This window comes from Acomys russatus, chromosome 25 (assembly GCF_903995435.1).
Source record: "Acomys russatus chromosome 25, mAcoRus1.1, whole genome shotgun sequence".
Taxonomy (NCBI): Eukaryota; Metazoa; Chordata; class Mammalia; order Rodentia; family Muridae; genus Acomys; species Acomys russatus.
The window spans coordinates 31,449,477-31,468,469 of NC_067161.1; the positions used below are offsets into that span (position 1 = coordinate 31,449,477).

Consider the following 18,993-nt stretch of genomic DNA (forward strand, 5'->3'; position numbering starts at 1 on the left):
GACATGGTGTGCCTATAATCCTGTGCCTATAATCCTTGCACTTGGGAAGCTGAGGCAGTAGGATTGCTAGAAGTTCAAGGTTACCCTGAGCTACAAATCGAGACTTTGTCTCAAAAACCTGGTAGTGGGGCTAGAGAGATGGCTCAGCAGTTAACAGCAGCACTGACTACTCTTCCAGAGGACCCAGGTTCAAATCCCAGCACCTACATGGCAGCGCATAATTGACTGTGACTCCAAGATCCGACAGTCATAGACAAACATGCAGGCAAAGCACCAATGCGCATAAAATAAAGTTAAATAAAACAAACAAACAAACAAAAACCTGGTAGTAACATTTGCCTGCCTATAATCTCAGCACCTGGGAAATCAAGGCAGGAGGATCAGAAGTTCATGGTCACCCACAGCAAAGTTTGAGGCTAGCCTGAGCTACATGAAACCCTGGTTTTGTTTGTTTGCTTCCTTGCCAGCTTGTTTTAAAAAGGGCTGTGGAGATGGCTTGAGATTAAGACTGTGATGCTCTTCTAGAGGACCTGAGTTCAAGTCCCAGCACCCACATCAGGCAGCCTGTCACTCCAATTCTAGGAGGTTTGATATATTTGGCCTCCACATTGTATTCACAGGTACACCCACACATAGACACCCATAATGGTGACTTTTCACCTCAGCCCCTTGCCATATAGTAAGTTGTCTTCTATGTGTTTGTTGTCTGAGATTGGGCAGAATTTTCTTCGTCTGTGTATGTATGTAGTATGTATGTAAAGCATACATAGTATAAAATTTACCATTTTAGCCACTATTAAGTATGTAAGTACATACACAGTTTGGCAGCCATCACCACTGTCCATCTATAGAACTTTCTGTCTCCCCACATTAAGACTGTACTATCAAACATCAACTCCTCACTCCCACTTTCCCATCAGTCCCTGTACCATTCTCCCTTCTGTCTCTGAATTTGATGGTTCTCATGTAAGTGTAATCATACTGAATGAAAAAGATGAGGACATGCCTGCTGCTGTGTATGGTGGAGGAGAAGGTTTATTGTAGATGGGAGAAAGAGTACAACCAAAGGCATCTAGAAGGGTCCAGACTGAACTGAGCCAGCAGAATAAGCCTGGCCACTAGAGGAGAGAGAGGAAGGGGAGAGAGAGGGAGCAAAGAGGAGCCAAGGACTGAGGGACCAACAGACTGCGTAGCCAGAGCAGCTGAAGTTACATAGGGACTGAAGCTGGGGGAAGGCTGAAGGGTTTAGTGTAGAGGGCGGGGTGAGAAGGGCTGGGAAGAGCCACAGGTACTGAGTGAGATTTGTCCCAGGTTTCTTGGAGACCAATGTTTATCCTTTTGCATCTAGCTTTTCACCTACTGTCCCCAAGAGCCGTCACATTGCAGCATGAGTCAGTTTTCTTCCTCTTTAAGGCTGGCTAATATTCCACTGTGGCTGTATATGATCTGGCTCTGCATCTCTTGGGTTACCTGTAGCACTGGCCTATTGTGCATAAGGCTGCTGTGAACCTCAGTGTATGAATGCCTGTTCCAGTCTCTGCCTTCAGGTCGCTGGCTGTGAGCCCAGAGGTCAAACTGCTGGATGGTGCTCTGCGTTCATCTTCTAAGGAACTTCCATATTCTCACAGCTGCACCATCGTGCCTTCTCGTCAGTAGCTCACTAGGGTGCAGTTCCTCTCTCAAGCTGGGTGTGGTAGGCTGTCTCACTGAGATTTTGCATTTCTGGTGGCTTTTGCCTTTGAATCTAGTGGACACTTCCTAGTCAGGTCAGATGGCTTTCTGTTGGCCTTAGCTTGTATCTGGATTTCAAGGGAACTGGTTTGCTAAAACTTAGTTGCTGTGCTCCAGACAACCAGTTGCTGTGCCCCAGACAACCCTTGGGGTGGGGGTGGGAGGCGTGTTACAGGCTGCCACTTTCCTGCTAGACCGTAGAGGCTAGGGGGATCACAGCAGAGGGAGGACAGTGCCTTCACACCCATTGCAGAGGGAAGCGTCCCTCCCACCCCCTGGACTGTCCTCTTCCCTTCCTCCCTGAAGGTTCTGGCCTTCCCAAACTGCTTTGATCTTCTGACTGAAGCAGACCAAGTCCCATTCCAGGCACCCAGTTTGGGGGAAGCCTTCTTTTTTTTTTTTTTAATGTCCCATGCTGCCATGCCAGCTACTTTTTTTTCCCCCTTCCTTTTTTCAAGACAGGGTTTCTCAGTGTAACAGACTTGGCTGTCCTAGCTATCACGGACTCACTTTGTAGACCAGGCTGGCCTCGAACTCACAGAGATCCGCCTGCCTCTGCCTCCCAAAGGCTGGGACTAAAGGTGTGCGCCACCACTGCCCAGTCATGCTGCCAACTTCTAACCACAATAGTGACTCTATCCTGTCTGTTTAGTTCTGTGTGGAAATAAAATGTGGAAATGCCCTCCCGCCATGCAGTGGCTGGTTGCTCTCCCTTTTCCCTTGATCTTGGCTACTCATGGAAGCAGGACCAGTAAGGGACCTTCAATTAAAAAAAAGAAAAAAGGCTGGGTGCACACATGTAATCCCAGCACTCTAGGAGAGAGAGGCAGGTGGATCTCAGTGAGTTCAAGGCCATCCTGGTCTACAAAGTGAGTCCAGGATAGCCAAGGCTACACAGAGAGACCCTGTCTCAAAAACAACGAAAAGGCTAAGTAACAACAACAACAAAAAACAAAACAAAACAAAAAAACCAATAACTTAGTTGCTGTAAGGCTAGCATACCATTACCAATCCATGGGAGCCAGCAGATTGGTCTTATTTTTTAAATAGCTTGCCTTCTTCTAAGCCTATTTTTGTTATCAGCTGATGTTCTATGTACCCCCCTCCCCACTACTTTCTGCCTACACACCCACACATCAGCTTGACCCAGCCCACTTGGTGGAAGTGTTTGCGGAAGTCGCAGTCCCTGTTTTCCTAATGCCTTCTGACCCACTTTGATGGAGCTGGCTGCCTCTGTCTCATTGATTTCTTGCAAATTGGCTTGTTGGCAAATTTCCCAGCGTTGGTCGGGGCTGTTTCTTGTTGCTGGATGCTGGGCCTTCCTGAAGGGGCTGGCCATTTTGTTCTGTGGCCAGCAGCATGAGACAGACACACCCCACTCTCTACCTGGCAGGCAATGAACATCGTGACCTCAGTGCTCCTGCTCTATGGCAGTGAGGAGGAAGCCTTCTGGCTACTGGTGGCCCTGTGTGAGCGAATGCTGCCTGACTACTACAACACCAGAGTAGTGGGTGAGTGTCCCCAGGGCATCCTTGCCTGAGCCTCAACCTGCTCAGGAGCTCCACGTGGGTGTGGCTGTCCTTCCCCTGGCAGGCTCGCCCCTAAGCAGTTCCCACTGGGATTTCCTTTCAAAAGTCCACCTACAAGGCTGGAGAGATGGCTCAGAGGTTAAGAGCACTGTCTGCTCTTCCAAAGGTCCTGAGTTCAATTCCCGACAATCCACATGGTGGCTCACAGCCATCTATAATGAGACATGGTACCCCCTTCTGGCCTGAAGGTATACATGTAAGCAGAGCACTGTATACATAATAATAAATAAATACATCTTTAAAAGAAAAAAGAAAGTCCACCTAATGAACACGCCCAGATTCGTCCTTTTGTTGTCCTCCTCGAGGCAGTGTATAATAGCCGTACAGCTTTCCACAGCATTACACCATAGTAGGTAGCACGAGTCATCCAGAAGTAATTTACAGTGTACAGGGTGGTGTGCATCGGTCCTGACAAACTACAGTGTGTCCCCTGCTCTGACACTGGAGGATTCTGGTGTCTGAGGGAATGCTAGAAACATCCTCATGGATGCCAAGGGACCACTGGGTATTGGAGCAAATGCTTCCGTTCACACAGTGGCCTGGCAGCTATAAAAAGAATGATTACAAAGTGATTCTTTTTCTTTCCACTTTCTACATAAGCACACCCCTCTGGCCCTCACTGTAAGCAGAGCTGGCAGGGTTGAGGTTGGACAGGAACCAGGTGGTGGCCCTGGACCCCAAGCCCTAGGATTCTACCCGGGGTCTGCTGGAGCCCCCAGAGCCGTGCTCTTATTCAGCCTACTGTGCCCTCCTCAGGGGCCCTCGTAGACCAAGGCATCTTTGAGGAGCTCACGAGAGACGTCCTGCCCCGGCTCTCAGAGAAGATGCAGGAGCTGGGGGTGATCTCCAGCATCTCGCTGTCCTGGTTCTTGACCCTCTTCCTCAGCGTCATGCCCTTCGAGAGTGCTGTGGTCATTGTCGACTGCTTTTTCTACGAGGGCATCAAGGTGATCTTGCAGGTGGCCCTGGCTGTGTTGGATGCCAACATGGAACAGCTGCTGGACTGCAGTGATGAAGGCGAGGCCATGACCGTGCTGGGCAGGTGAGCATGCTGGGGGCTACTCTGGTTTCCGGGGAGCTGGTAGCACAGCCTCTCCCCCATCCCTAGCCCTCAGTCAACATCCTGTGCTGTGCTCCAAGTATTAGACTAGGTCAAGAGATGAGTTGGGGGCAGGAGACAACCGTCCCAGTGGGATCCAAGATGCTGCCTCTGTCTAATCTGGGAAGCTCTTGTGTTAGAAAGCTGACCTGGTTATCTCCTCCAAGCTCACAACACTGCCCAGTCGTGCCCACTCCCCCAGCCTACTCAAGCATTCATCCCTCCCAGGTTCTCCCCCATACCCCAGCTGTCTCAGTGCATAGCTAACTCTTTCTGGAGCTGGAGCCTGCCTCATCGTGTGGTCTCTGCTGGAGTCTCTTCCACACCCCACAGGACTTTGACCCTGCCCCTCCCCGGGCATGAGGAAATCTCCTTTATGGTTTTCCTCTGTACAGAGCAGCATCCCAAGTCCTCAGCCTGGCTTTCAGCTCGCTCTGTACTTACCCTGAGCTCCTTATGGCCTGGAACATCACACTTGCCTATTGAGCCGGTCCAGGGCTGGTGAGTCCCTGCAGAGTTAGCAAGATTGTTGTCTACGTAGTGTGATTCTTGGTCCCCTGACGTTAAAGTCACTTAGTTGTGGCCATGGGGAGGTTGAGCATCTCCTCAGGGGGAGACATCTGACCAGGGATGCCAGTGGGATTGGTTGGAACCAGAAGGCTTCTCCTGCCTGAGTGTTAGGCTCATCCTGGAGAGCCTAGCAGGATGGAAGGCCAGGCTAGTCCAGACTAATCAGCCAAAGCAAGACCCTGTCCATGGAGAAACGTTCACTGCATGGCCAGACCCTGGTGACTCACGAGTCACCCCAACTAGGTAGCCTCTGGAATCCACAGGCCCCTACAAGACAGCCTGGCATCCTCAGGGTTGGCGCTCAGGTGTCAGTGGGCAGCACAACCTTTTCTCCGCTAACCTGATGGGAGCTCCACACCACCACCTTCCCGCAGCACTCTGAGCCTGAACTCTGCACTAGCATTTGCCTGTGGCTGGTGGAGGGCTATACTGCTATCCTCTGATGCTTGCAGGTACCTGGACAATGTGGTCAACAGGCAGAGCATTTCTCCACCTATCCCACACCTCCATGCTCTGCTGACCAGTGGAGATGACCCTCCTGCAGAGGTGGACATCTTTGACCTCCTGCGAGTGTCCTATGAGGTCAGCTCTTAACAGGGTTAGCCTGGCCAGGCTGTCCCCGGGGTCTTTGGTTTGAGGTGAACACAGGCTAGTGTGGCAGGGACTTCCCCCTCTGCCTCTGGTCTTACTGATTCTCCTTTGGTCTGTAGAAGTTCAGCAGCCTGAGGGCTGACGACATCGAACAGATGCGGTTTAAACAGAGGCTGAAGGTGATCCAGTCCTTGGAAGACACGGCCAAGAGAAGCGTGGTATGGTCACTGGCGAAGGCGACGGTAACCTCTGGGAGCAAGGGGCTTCTCCCAGTACCCTAGCCAGCCCCACCCCTCCGTGGGCAGGGTCCAACTTGTGCCCTAGGCCTGCACTGCCTTGGTACCCGTGTCACGGCCCGGATGCTATGTGGACCTAAAGTCCCACATCATGGTAGTTTGGGGAGCTAGGGAGAAGCCCTGGTCACCTAGTGGGATTTCTCTCTTGCACCTGCACACTCAGGCCACTAGCCATCTGGGTTAAGTCCTCCCAGCCTGGTTTTGCTGTAAGCTTTTCATCTGTCCTTGGTAGTGCCACTCTGCCCAGCCCACCCCATATGCCCTGGCCTGATGCCCTTGTCCATGTCTCTGCAGGGGATGGACCATCCCTGCCCACCCCCTAGGCTCTGTTTAAACCTATTCTTGTTCTCCGCCCCTGTGGAGGCAGGGACCCCTTACTGGGCCTCCACATTCTCAACCCTCCCTTCAGGATTAGGGTACTAAGGCCACTTTGCTCACGAGGGAAAGAGGTGACCAACTCTGGCTAACTGAGGGTAGAAAGACCTGGCTGGGAAACTATAGAACCCTTTGAGGTAGCTGGAGCTAAGAGGCCGTCTAGCACCCACCCTCAGGAAGAGCTCCAAGGAGTGAGGACTGACTGGCAGGTGGTGGCAAAGGGTGAGCATATAGGTAGCCCTCTCCCGAGTGGACCCTCCTTCATGTGCTTGGCCACTGGTGACAGCGAGAGGACAGATCACACCCTTGCTGCCCTTGGTGCCTGTTTACATGAGAGAGCTCCGCCAGAGCAAGCAGGAGCTCCAGCAGCCTTCCGGTCCCAACATTTCATCTTTCCTTCTAGGTCCGAGCCATTCCAGGGGACATTGGCTTCTCCATTGACGAGCTGGAGGATCTTTACATGGTGTTTAAGGTGACAGCTAAGCACAAGGGCGGGTGCAGTTCTCCAACTAGGCTGCTAAGTGTGTCAGCACAGTGACTCCCAGCCAGGAAACCCCTTGTCCCAGGCTGCATTTACTACTGTGAACCACCACGTGTGACAGAGTTTAATCCTCAACAGAGTGTGCACATGAGCACCTCAGATGTCATTACCCCGCAACAACCCACCTTGGTTTTGCTTTTTTTTTTTTAATTTTATGTTTATTTTATGTGCATTGGTGTATGTATGTCTGTGTGAGGGTGCTAAAGCTTGGAGTTACAGACAGTTGTGAGCTGCCATGTAGGTGCTGGGAATTGAACCCAGGTCCTCTGGAAGAGCAGTCAGTGCTCCTAACCACTGAGACAGGGTCTCTCACTGTCTGAGAGCTTACCAAGCAGGGGCCCGTGAGTACCACAGCTCCTCCTGCCTCTGCCTCACAGCACAGTGATTCCAAGTGCACATTACCATGTGCGCCTTTTGTCATTGTATTGATTTGTTTTTCTTTTTGTTGTTGTTGCCTTGTTTTGTTTCTTTTGTTGTTGTTGGTTTTTCGAAACAGGGTTTCTCTATGCAGCCTTGGCTGTCCTGAACTCACCTGTGTAGACCAGGCTGGCCTTGAGCTCACAGTGATCTGCCCCCCTCTGCCTCCTGAGTGCTGGGATGAAAGGGGAGTGCCACCACGCCCAGCCATTTTTTTTTAATCCCATGATTACATGCACTTATTTATTTTGTATATGCATGTACGTGTACATGTGCCATGGTACATGTATAGAGGTCAGAGGACAACTGGTAAGAGCAGGTTCTCTCCCTCAACTGTGTGTTCCAGGGGTCAAACTCAGGACATTTCATTTGGCAGTAAGCACCTTTATTCCCTGAGCTATCTTGCTAGCCCCACACACCCACCTTTTCAGTTTTGGTTCTGGGGACCAAAGTTAGGTTCTCACGCTTGGATGTCAAGCAGTGTACTGACCGAACTCCAATAAACCACTCCTAAATAGCAGGAAAACACGCACACACCAAAAAAAAAAAAAAAAAAACATACGAACCACCTCACACAGAGGAAGGAATGCATCTGCTCCTTCAACTGAGAACTTGACACAGCTTCAGGTATGGCTGGGTCGAAGTACTGAAACCAGCAGTGCCCAGCTCCAGCTCTGGTAATTTCCGGCAGCTTTTCCTATAGGGTCACAGACAGAACTGTCCTGAGCAGCTCCTGGGTCATGCTCTCGGTGGCCACAGTGGACATAGAATTTTCTTTCCATGTGGTTTATCAAAAGACACAGGTCAGTCTTTTGGACGCCTCAACCTAGGTGCTGTGGCTAAGGAATGCTTTGGGCGGCCAGGCCAGTGATGGTGGATGACCTACAGCCTGTAATCCCTGGCCTGAGGGCGAGTCAGGGGAGGTTCTGCACACAGATCTCAGGTGCATTCAAAGGAGGGGGAAGGGCACACTCCCTCTGGTTGGTTTGGTTTTGGGTTTTGGTGGTGGCAGGAGCAGTTGGTTGACTGACTGACTGACTGACTGACTGACTGACTGACTGACTGACTTGGGCGAGTGCCTTAGTAGTTGGGTATTTATTCTGTTTATGTTTGAGCTGGGTTTTCTCTGTGTTGCCTAGGCTTGCTTCACACTGAACCCTGGAGGTCCAGTAACCCTCCTGCCTCAGTTTCCTGAGTGCTGAGGCTATGGATGCACATTGCCAGTTCCTGTAGTCCTTTCCAGCTACCTTGGGTTCACTTGCCAAGGTGGGACCACACTGTATCAGAACAGTTGAGCCCATCAGCCCTGTCTAGCTCCTCTGTTGTGCACTAGCGTGAGAACTGAGGTACCTGGCCAGTGCTCACTGCCTATGACTGTGCAGACATGGACAGATCAGGGAAGGCACCCTGGTAACCCTGAGAGCCAGAGCCCCAAAAGCCATCTCACCAGACGGTGTCCCCTGCAGGCCAAGCATCTGGCAAGCCAGTACTGGGGTAGTAGCCGCTCAGCAGCCATCCACCGAGACCCCAGCCTACCCTACCTGGAGCAGTACCGGATCGATGCCAACCAGTTTCGGGAGCTCTTTGCCAGTCTGACGCCTTGGGCCTGTGGCTCTCACACGTCTGTGCTGGCAGGCCGCATGTTCCGCCTCCTGGACCAAAACAAGGATTCACTGATCAACTTTAAGGAGTTTGTGACTGGCATGAGTGAGTGTCTCAGCCATCTTCCAAGCACCAGCCAGTGCATTCGTCCCTCCTGTAGCCAGCAGATGGCAGCCTTGAGTCTTTGTCATTGACAGCCCTCAGCAGTTTCTTCCACTATCTCTCTGCATCAGTCTGAGGCTCTGGCCCCAAAGCAGGCTAAGCTTTTCCATGGGGTCTGATGGGAGCAAGAGGCCCAGGGCTCATTTGATCTTTCCTAGAGACCTGGCTAGGGAGGAACCAAGCCTTCCCAGAGGGCACAGTCTCCACTAGAACCCACAGGAAGGGTGTGGGGACACGGGCTGAGTGTGTCCCTGGAGCCTTCTTGCAGAGCATGTCCCCCTCCCTGTCCTTGCTCCACAGGTGGGATGTACCATGGAGACCTCACAGAGAAGCTCAAAGCCCTCTACAAGCTGCACCTGCCCCCGGGTGAGTGCCTTCAGGCTTTCTGCTGTGGCCTCTCTGGGCCCCTCAGCTGTCCAGAGCTTAATATGTACCAATGAACTACCAACTTACATTGGATGGTTGTAGTCAGGAGAGTGAACTAGGTAGAAGGGAGGCTCTAGGACCCCGTATGGGTGAGGAGCTAGGGCTGAGGTCCACCCTAGTGGTCTAAGCACAGGCCCAGGGTGGGAAAAGCATGAGAGAAGATTCCAGTGGAGCTCCTCAGCCCATCAAACAGGCCAGCGTGACCCAGAATCCTCATCAGGGCAGGATACTTAATCATGGAGGTGCCAGTGTGACACTGGGTCCTACACACTCTGTTCTTAAAGTAACTGTTACCCAAAGATCCCTGTTTATCCCAAGACAGCTTGGGTCACTGCCAAGGCCACCTGCAGATCCTGTCACATGTCCTGAGGGGCCCCACTTCCGGCCTCTCAGTGGTGCTGGAGCTGTCGTTAGGATGGGATGTTTCCTGTAGGAGGCTGGTGTGAGCCAAATGGAGCAGTTCACAGAGGCCAGCCAGCACATGGCCCCAGCATCCTTCACATGTGGCCAAAGTTCATCCAGGTCAGCAAGAGTGACCACAGGGACAGCCCCTAAGAAGGAGGTTTTCCTTAGCAGGAACCAGATCCAGAAAGATGGAAGTGATGACCCAGGGCGCCTTGCTTCCTCTGGGGCAACCGCCCCAGGTTCCCAGTTCTATTGTCTGGGGCCTCCCCCTGAGCAGTTCACACAGAGTCTCTGCCTTCAAAATTGCCCCTGAGTGAGTTTTGCATTGCCAGGCTGCAGATACCATTCACCTCACACACCGCAGACTCTCACTGTGCGCAGTGAGATCACTAATCAGAGCCCCTCAAATGACAGCTCCATTGGCAGAGCTGAAGTGGCTCTTGGTGCACAGTTCTCACATGCAGCTGGTGAGAGGCGAAAGGCCTGAGCTGCATCAGAGAACTGGGGCTGTGCCCACCACCCGAGCCAACCTAGCCTGCCTCATCCAGGTTTTTGGATGCTTGGGTCCTACCACCTGTCTGCTCCCCACCACCACCACATCCCCTTCAGACAACAGGGATGGTAAGGGTCACATGTACCTGGCCTTGGGAATCTGAAACCGCAGGTTGCTGTCAGCCACTACCAGCAAATGCAGAGTGTGAGACAGGCTGGATGTATTGGTGTAGCACAGTTGCCAAGGTATTAAGTGAGTCGTGTGTGTGTGTGTGTGTGTGTGTGTGTGTGTGTGTGTGTGTGTGTGTGTGTGTACACACACCTGTAGGCATGTAAAATGCCCCAAAGGGCTCTGCTGAGCTGGGTTGTGTGTGGCGGGATGGCTAAGCTCACCAGGCTCCTGGGTGTATGGATTATGTTCTTACCCAACATGTACATCCCATCTCCAGACAGGTCAGTGGTGGGGGCTTAGCTCAACCACAGAGCAAGTGCTTAACACATGGGATAACCTGGGGTGGGGGTCAATCCCTAGCACACACACGCCCCAAAAAAATCCCACATTGTCAAAATCAAGGTAGCAAGCCAGACACATCTGTAATCTCAACTCAGGAAGCTAAGGTAGGATTGAGCACTGCCTGTGCTGCAGATGAGGTCCTGTCTCACAAGAATGTCAGGTGTTACAATTGAAAGTATTCAGCCTGGTGGGACATGAGGCGGGGGAGGGTGGCCTTTTCTGCTTTGACTAGAAATCGAAGTCTTCCCCTGTCCTCACTTGTCCCTTCTCTTGGGACACAGCTTTGATCCCAGAGGAAGCAGAGTCTGCTCTGGAGGCCACCCATTATTTCACAGAGGACAGCTCCTCAGAAGGTGAGTCCTGCTGAGACACCCAGCACAACCAGCCATGGGTTTGCAGCCCTCGGTCTCCATAGTACTTATGTAGGAAGCCAGCAGCCCCACTGCGGGCTTGGGGAGCATGCCACCCTGGGGTGCTCACTTCTGGGCCAGGTTGGCCCATGTAGACTTCTCAACCCTTGTTTCTCTTGCATCTCTGTCTCCCTGGACGTGGGCTTCTCCCTCTGCCCTCTACGCAACCTCTGCTGTCCCTTCCAGCATCTCCTCTGGCCTCAGATCTGGATCTTTTCCTGCCCTGGGAGGCACAAGGTCAGTCCCTGGAGGGCAGGGGCGACCCCTTTACCTCTAGGCTTTGTCTCCCTTTGCTCAGAAACCTAGAAACTTTTATGTCCCGGGGTCTATTTGGAACTTCATCCTGTGGGGATAAATCCTGATAACAACCAAGGACCACACTGCTTCTGGTGGGGGCAATCTGCTGTGGATGGGCTAATGATGAGGGTGCACACACCGCATGCTAGACATGGAGCAAACCCAGGGCCTCACCTCTGCACCCTCATGCAGAAATTGCATGTTTATAGGAATGCAGAATACCATCGTCATAGTGACTATGTGAGACAGGTTCAGGATAGAAGAGCGGAGGGAGGGATAAGATGCTCCCCTGGGGATACATCTTCAAGCTTCACAGAATTTTTGTTTCTTTTTTTTTTTTTTTTAATTTATTCAGATTACATCTCAATTGTTATCCCCTTGCTTGTATTTTCCTATTCCCCCCCACCCCTTTCACCTTATTCCCCTCCCCTAGGCCTGTGACAGAAGGGGACCTCCTCCCCCACCATATAGTCATAGCCTATCAGGTCTCATCCTGGTAGCCTGCTTCCCCTTCCTCTGAGTGCCACCAGGCCTCCTCACTAAGGGGAAGTGGTCAAATAGGGGGCATCATAGTTCATGTCAGAGTCAGTCCCCACTCTCCACACAACTGTGGAGAATGTGCTGTCCATTTGCTAGATCTGAATAGGGGTTTACTGCATGCATTGTCCTTGGCTGGTATTACCGACACTACCTTCGAATATTGAGCAGACCCCCCTGGGTCATGATCCACCAGCCTTGATGGTCTTCTTGTAGTTCACAGGATTTTTTCATGCCGGAAAATAAGTATGATGAGAGCCTGTTTGGACTGAGTTTCTGTTGCATGTAAAGCTCATTTAGAGTGTCTGACATGGCAGAGGGCCCTGGGATTTGGCGATGAGTTGGTCATGTGTAATTCAAAACTGACCACAAGGGCTGGGAGTGTAGCTCAGTGTTTGAGCACTTGGTTTGCCTGTGAGACCTGGGTTCTCTCACGTGGTGCTGGGAATGGAACCTGGAGCATCATACTGCATGCCCTCAGTCCCAATAGAGGCCAAGGTGGCAGCAAAGGCTTGAGCTTGAGGCTAGCCTAATTGCATGGTGAATTTTTAAAAATAATGGTCTAGCAAGAGGGTTCTGTGGGTCAAGGTGCCTGCTGTCAAGCCTGGCGACCAGAATTTGATTTCCAGAATCCACCTGGTGGAAGTAGAGAACCAACTCTCACAAATCATCTTCTGGCCTTCACACACTTCATGGTATGCGCACCCACATACACACACACACACACACACACACACACACACACACACACACACACAGTAAATTTTAAGCCAGTGTGAAAGAGCTCATGCCTTTAGTCCAAGCCCTAAGGAGACAGAAGCAGGTCGCTATTGTGAGTTCAAGACCAGCCTGGTCTACGAAGAGTTCCAGGCTAGCTAAGGCTAAACAGTGAGATATTGTCTCATACAATAGCAGCGAACTAATGACGATAACAAAAAGAATTAACTTATTGAATTAATATTAAAAATAAGCACTTCTAATCCTAGCACTTGGGAGGCAGAGGCAGTAGGATCTCTGTGAGTTTAAGGCTAGCCTGGTCTGCAGTTTGAGTTCTAGGACAGCCAAGGCTACCACAGAGAAACCCTGTCTTGAAAAAAACAACACAACAAAACAAACAAACAAATAACATATATATATATATGGCCTGGTAGCCAGGCTGGTGGCGCACGCCTGTAATCCCAGCACTCGGGAGGCAGAGGCAGGCAGATCTCTGTGAGTTCAAGGCCAGCCTGGTCTACAAAGTGAGTCCAGGACAGCCAAGGCTACACAGAGAAACCTTGTCTTGGAAAAAAGAAATGATAAGAATAAGGCCCGGGGGTGTTGTAACTTGATGGTAGAGCCCTTGCCAGGTTACGGATAGCTCCAGGTTCTGTCATAAGTGATGATGATGATGATGGTGGTGGTGGTGTAGTAAACTGGTCGGGCGTGGTGGCGCACGCCTTTAATCCCAGCACTCAAGAGGCAGAGGCAGGTGGATCCCTGTGAGTTCGAGGCCACCCTAGGTCTGCAAAGTCCAGGCTAGCCAACCAGGGCTACACACAGAGAAACCCTGTCTCAGAAAACCAAAAACAAAACAAAAGTAATAAAATAAACTGTAACAAAGTAGCACCAAAGAGAAAATAAAAATAGTGTGTACCAAGCTACCACTGTCCTATAACAGTGTTGAAGGCTTACCTGAATCTGAACATGACCTTACAGTCAAGAATTAAGTTAGAGAGGCTGGAGCAGTGGCTCTGAGATTAAGGGTACTGGCTACTCTTCTGGATGACCTGAGTTGGATTCTCAGCAGCCACATGGCAGCTCACACCATCTGTAATCCCGGTTCCGGTGGCTTTCTTTTATGCCTTCTCCTGGTTCTATGAGCACTATGTGTGCACAGGGCATACTTATGTACATGTAGGCAAAACAGCCACACCCATAAAATAATTGTTTTCAATGTTTAAAAAAAGAATACAAATTATGCCAGAAGTAGTGCCATACCCTTTTATCATAGCACTTGGAAGGCAGAGGCAAGTAGATCTCTGTGGCCTTGGGGACAGCTTGATCTTTGTGGCAAGTTCACTGAATGAGACCTATGTAAATAAGGAAAGAAAATACAATTTAAAGAGGCCAGTGCACCTTCTACACCCAAAGCCTAGGCAAACCACGATGACCTAAGCATGTCCTATCTACTCCTAGGAGAGCCCTTGGGGTACCCAGGCCTGTCCTTGGGCCCCACATACCCCTGAGGCAACAGAGTTCCTTTTCCACAGTAAGAGCCTAAGCCTGGAGATACCTGTCCCTCATTGCTACCAGCACAGTCCCGGAAGATTATTCAGAGCTGGGATCTGCCTGACGTCATCCCTTGAGGTCCCCTAGCAGCACACTGCCTCAGAGGGCCATTGGCCTTCTGGAGAATTTTAAGTTTGTGTTCACCCATGCACAGTACAGTATGCCAACTTCAGCAAATGTAGCACTTTATCAAACACTGGGCTAAGGGGCCAGGAGATGACTCCATAGGAAAGGGCGCTCGCTGCCAGTCAGCAGTCCCTAGGACCCATGCTAGAAAGAAAGAGCCCGTTCCCACAGTTGTCCTCTGACCTCCATGTAAGCGCTGTGGCTTATGTGCTCTCACACGATTAATTAATATGAAGAACAAATAAAAAATAGTAGGCTGAACACAGCGTCCTATACAAAAGCTCCCTCTACTGGTGTGACAATCTTAGAAGGAATCACTCCCTTGCGTTTTTTTGCAACTGAATTCATCAGTGATCATGTTTGTTCCACAACATGCGTTGTGAGCCTTGTTTTCTTTTGAAAGTGAGGGGGTGCCCCTTTGTGTGTGGTGCCCGGGATGGAGCCCTGGGCCTGCAGCTTGCTCAGCATGAACTCCATCACTGAACTGAGTCCCCAGCAACTGGTTATTCTTAACTGCAGCCAAGTAAAGATATGTCCTACTGTCCCTCGCCACTATGTTGTAGGCCTGGGACCAGCCAAGCAGGAGGGCAGCATGGGGCCCTGGAGGGGCTGGTTCTGCAGAACTACAGGTGCGACCTTTAAGAACCTCGTGGTTTGTAGTCAAATGAATGTTGTTTTCTTGTTTTTGCTTTTGTTTTTCTGGTGTGTGGAAGTACTACCACAGGAGCAGCAGGAAGGAAGTGGAAGTGAGGACATCCAAGAAAGAAGAGGTACAGGCTATTCTCCTGCTGGACATGCCAGGGGCTGTGGGACCCAGTGCCCCTTGCTTGTTAACAATCCTTCCCTCGGCACTGTGGGATGGCCTTAGTGCATAGCCTGGCTCACCTTGCTGCCATGGGGCCCCCGTCTGCTGCCCTCAGAGTGTGCAGCCAAGGCTTCACTCTCATAGCCGCCTCTCTACAGCCTTGGAGAAGACAGCTTTAGATTCTTCGTCAACTTAGGTCCAACCTACTTCCACTAACCCCCAGAAATTTGGGGGTGTTTTAAACACTCCCTAAGTGTCAGAGCATTTTGTAAGTAGTACCCAAGTAACCTCAGGTCTGAGAGCAGCACACCCTGCCGTCGGCCCACAGCCTGCTTTCTCTCATTTGACAGATGGAAGTTAATCTCTCTTTCTCTCAACCTGCAGAGGAGAAGGGGACCAGCCCGCTGGATTACCGACACTACCTTCGAATATGGGCTAAGGAGAAAGAGGCTCAGAAGGAAACCATTAAGGACCTTCCCAAGATGAACCAGGTAGACTCAGTCAGAATCTACAGCATGTTTCTAGAGAATTCTGTCTATGCCTGGGGCTTGGATGGCTTCCTAGTATTGTACTCAAACAGTCTCCTGTGGGTAGGAACTCTCTTCCTACTCTCTCTATGGCCTTCTAGTCCTGAATGGCCAGTAATGATGATTACAGAAAGATGAAAAGCTAGTTCTCGGACAGGATAGTGCTTCCATGGTAACTACCTGCTTAGTTTGAATCGGTACCCGGTAAGCCAGAAGCACTGGGGAAGGTTAGTCTCCGATAGCCAGAGACACACTGACAGCCTTTGAGAGGAGACATCCACAGCACTGCAGTTCCTCCTCAGCCCAGTGCAGGCAGGCCATGATGTTCTCATAAACACCAACCCAACTCTCAGGTTGGACTTCACCCTAGCTGTGCCCAGAGAAGGCCCCGCATTCCAAGCACTTCTACACCTAGGCATTAAGAATGGGCCCATGGAAAATAGCTTTATCCTGGACTCCCTCCACTCTACCCCCAGCTGACTGAGCGTGGGCTTACCTTGACATCACCCTCTGGAGCCCCATGGAAACATACACACAGTAACTTCTGTTGCCATTATAACAAGCCGGGCTGGGGAGATAGCCAAAGGCAGAGGTGCTTGCTACACAAGCCAGATGGCCTATGATCCCTGGAACCCATGGTACCTCCTTTCCAAAATCCAGATGTGTGGGTTCATGCCTTTAATCCCAGCTCAGAAGGCAGAGGCAGACAGATCTCTGTGACTTCAAGGCCAGCCTGGTCTACATACTGAGTGTTAAGACAGCCAGGGATATGTAGAAAGACCCTATTTTTAAAAAAAAAACATCCTAACTAATTAAATAAAGACACTCCCATGGGAAATGCCTAGAAGCTCACATGAGCCACCTAGGTCATCCTTTGATCTCCAATTACATATGTGTGTCTCTCTCTCTCTCTCTCTCTCTCTCTCTCTCTCTCTCTCTCTCTCTCTCTTTCTCTCTCTCTCCCTCCCCCTCTTCCTGTTAATCTTTCTCTCTCTTCTAAAAAGCCAAAGGTACTGGGTGTAATGGCACATATCTTTAATCACAACACTTGGGAGGCAGAAACAGGTTTATTTCTGTAGATTCAGAGGCCAGCCTGGTCTACATAAGGAGTTCCAGGCCAGCCAGAGGTATATTCATGAGATAAAAAACAAACAAACAAAAACCCAGCTGGGAAGAAAGGCTTTGAAGGGACAGTGTGACAGTGGCCCTCCCCACAGCTCAGTTTCCTAGCCTGGGAATGATAAGGCACCAGAATGCCAACACCAGTGACAGTGGCCTGTGCCTTCCATTGGCTGTAGGAGAGTGTACCCACCCGTCTATAACCACCTCTGCCTTCTTTCTGCCTTTCTCCCTAAGGAGCAATTCATTGAGCTGTGTAAGACACTCTACAACATGTTCAGCGAAGACCCCATGGAACAGGAGTTGTACCATGCCATCGCCACCGTGGCCAGCCTTCTCCTCCGCATTGGTGAGGTGGGGAAGAAGTTTTCAGCCCGGACAACCAAGAAGCCCAGGGATGGTGCCCTCAGCGGGAACCACAACAGTGCCACAGAAGAGGATGAGCCATCCATATCCAAACCCCATCAGGACCCAGCACAGGAATGTCAGCCACCAGCTACAGGGGATCCCCAGGCCAAAGCCAGTGGTGATACTCATCTTGGGAAAGCATTGCAGGACAGTCACGTGACAGCAGAGGGAGGCAGTGGCGAGGGGCAGGGCTCTCCTTCCCTGCTTTTGTCTGATGATGAAACCAAAGACGACATGTCTATGTCTTCCTATTCAGTAGTCAGCACAGGCTCCCTGCAGTGTGAGGACCTCACAGATGACACAGTGCTGGTAGGAGAAGAAGCGTGTAGCCCCACCGCCACCTCACGGATCGGGGGCGCCGTGGACACGGATTGGTGCATTTCCTTTGAGCAGATCCTGGCCTCCGTCCTAACAGAGTCTGTGCTGGTGAACTTCTTTGAGAAGAGGGTAGACATCGGACTCAAGATCAAGGACCAAAAGAAAGTGGAGAGGCAGTTCAGTACTTCTAGCGACCATGAGCCTCCTGGGGCCTTAGGCTGAGCTGCGGAATAGAAGCTGGTCTCTGTCTCCTTCCCTTTATCCTTTCTGTTTTCTCCTTAGGGACACACCTGTACTGGAAGCAGGGGGGTCACAGAAGCAAAGGTCAGGTCAATGCAGACCCAGTTGCCTTACAGGGATTCCCTAGGCCAGGGCGCCCGCTTCCTCCCTGCGGCTGGGAACCTGGAGAACCTGCCTCGAGCCTGCCTTTCCCATAGCATTAGAGGCTTTCAGCTCTGACCCTGCCTCCTCCTTGCCCCTGCACCCCGTGCTGTGCATACACTACACCAGTTGCTCCGTCTGTGGAAAGGCCTTACAGCCCTGTGGCCTGGCCACCAGTTGTCGCTTGGGCTCCAAAGGATGCAACCTTCTAGGCACCCTCTGAAGTTCTTCTGTCTGAGCCTGGGTCTTCGGACTGAGGAGCTCAGGGGAATGTCTGTTGCACGGGTAGGAGTCTTGCACTACACTCCTAACTTACGAGGTCTCCGTCCCTCTGCGTCATTAACTTTAAAAGCACATCCCTCAGGTCCCCCTCTATTCCCTCATTTTAGTTGGCTAAAAAAAAAAAATCACACTGTGCTCAATGCCTTAATAAATCTCTAAGAAAAAGAAAAGGCACACTGTGTACAGTGCCTTCATGTGGCCCTGAACCACTGCCTCAGTCTCTCTTCTCCCCAAATCAGGTGTGTGGCCCAGAAAGCACTGTGGGAGTTCAGGATGCTTGGCTGCCCAGAGTAGGTGGGGGAATTGCAAGACCTTCCATGTTACGTGGTGACTGTGGCCACAGGTCTTAGGCTCGGTGTCCAAGGGTGTGTGCAGTATAATATATGTGTCCTCAGGCCTGGGCCATACCAGCTTGTCAGTGCTTGGGTTCAAGCAGACACACACGGCGAGAGGGCAACTTGTGGGTTATGCTGGGATGCCCTGGGTTATGAGGTACCCTGGCTGTGTAGGAGGAAAAAAATAAGATCAATCCAAAGCGTCCATTTACCCAAGAGCTGCTCTTGCTTCTACTAACAAATGGATCGTGGGACTTTAAAAATAAATGTGATAGTGCCAGGTGTGGTGGCACATCTGTAATTCTGCCCTAGAGAATGAGGCAGGACAATTGCCTTGTTTGAGGCCAGCCTAGGCTACCTATTGACA

General features: G+C 51.1%; 1 protein-coding gene across 2 annotated transcripts in view; it reads left to right on the forward strand.

Moving 5' to 3' along the window:
- Tbc1d9b (TBC1 domain family member 9B) overlaps positions 1-18,690 on the forward strand; it is a 40,046-nt gene extending 21,356 nt beyond the window's left edge. The window contains exons 11-23 of one of the 2 annotated variants that reach the window (XM_051168449.1): positions 3,125-3,242; positions 4,077-4,362; positions 5,442-5,571; positions 5,700-5,798; positions 6,655-6,723; positions 8,676-8,916; positions 9,274-9,339; positions 11,092-11,163; positions 11,407-11,457; positions 12,625-12,627; positions 15,165-15,221; positions 15,641-15,747; positions 17,140-18,690. In XM_051168449.1, coding sequence (XP_051024406.1) covers positions 3,125-3,242; positions 4,077-4,362; positions 5,442-5,571; positions 5,700-5,798; positions 6,655-6,723; positions 8,676-8,916; positions 9,274-9,339; positions 11,092-11,163; positions 11,407-11,457; positions 12,625-12,627; positions 15,165-15,221; positions 15,641-15,747; positions 17,140-17,850 — 2,010 coding nt within the window. In that variant the 3' untranslated portion in view covers positions 17,851-18,690. The remainder of the gene's footprint in view (positions 1-3,124; positions 3,243-4,076; positions 4,363-5,441; positions 5,572-5,699; positions 5,799-6,654; positions 6,724-8,675; positions 8,917-9,273; positions 9,340-11,091; positions 11,164-11,406; positions 11,458-12,624; positions 12,628-15,164; positions 15,222-15,640; positions 15,748-17,139) is intronic. The other variant, XM_051168448.1, reaches the window with a different exon arrangement.
- Positions 18,691-18,993: the final 303 nt, after the last annotated feature.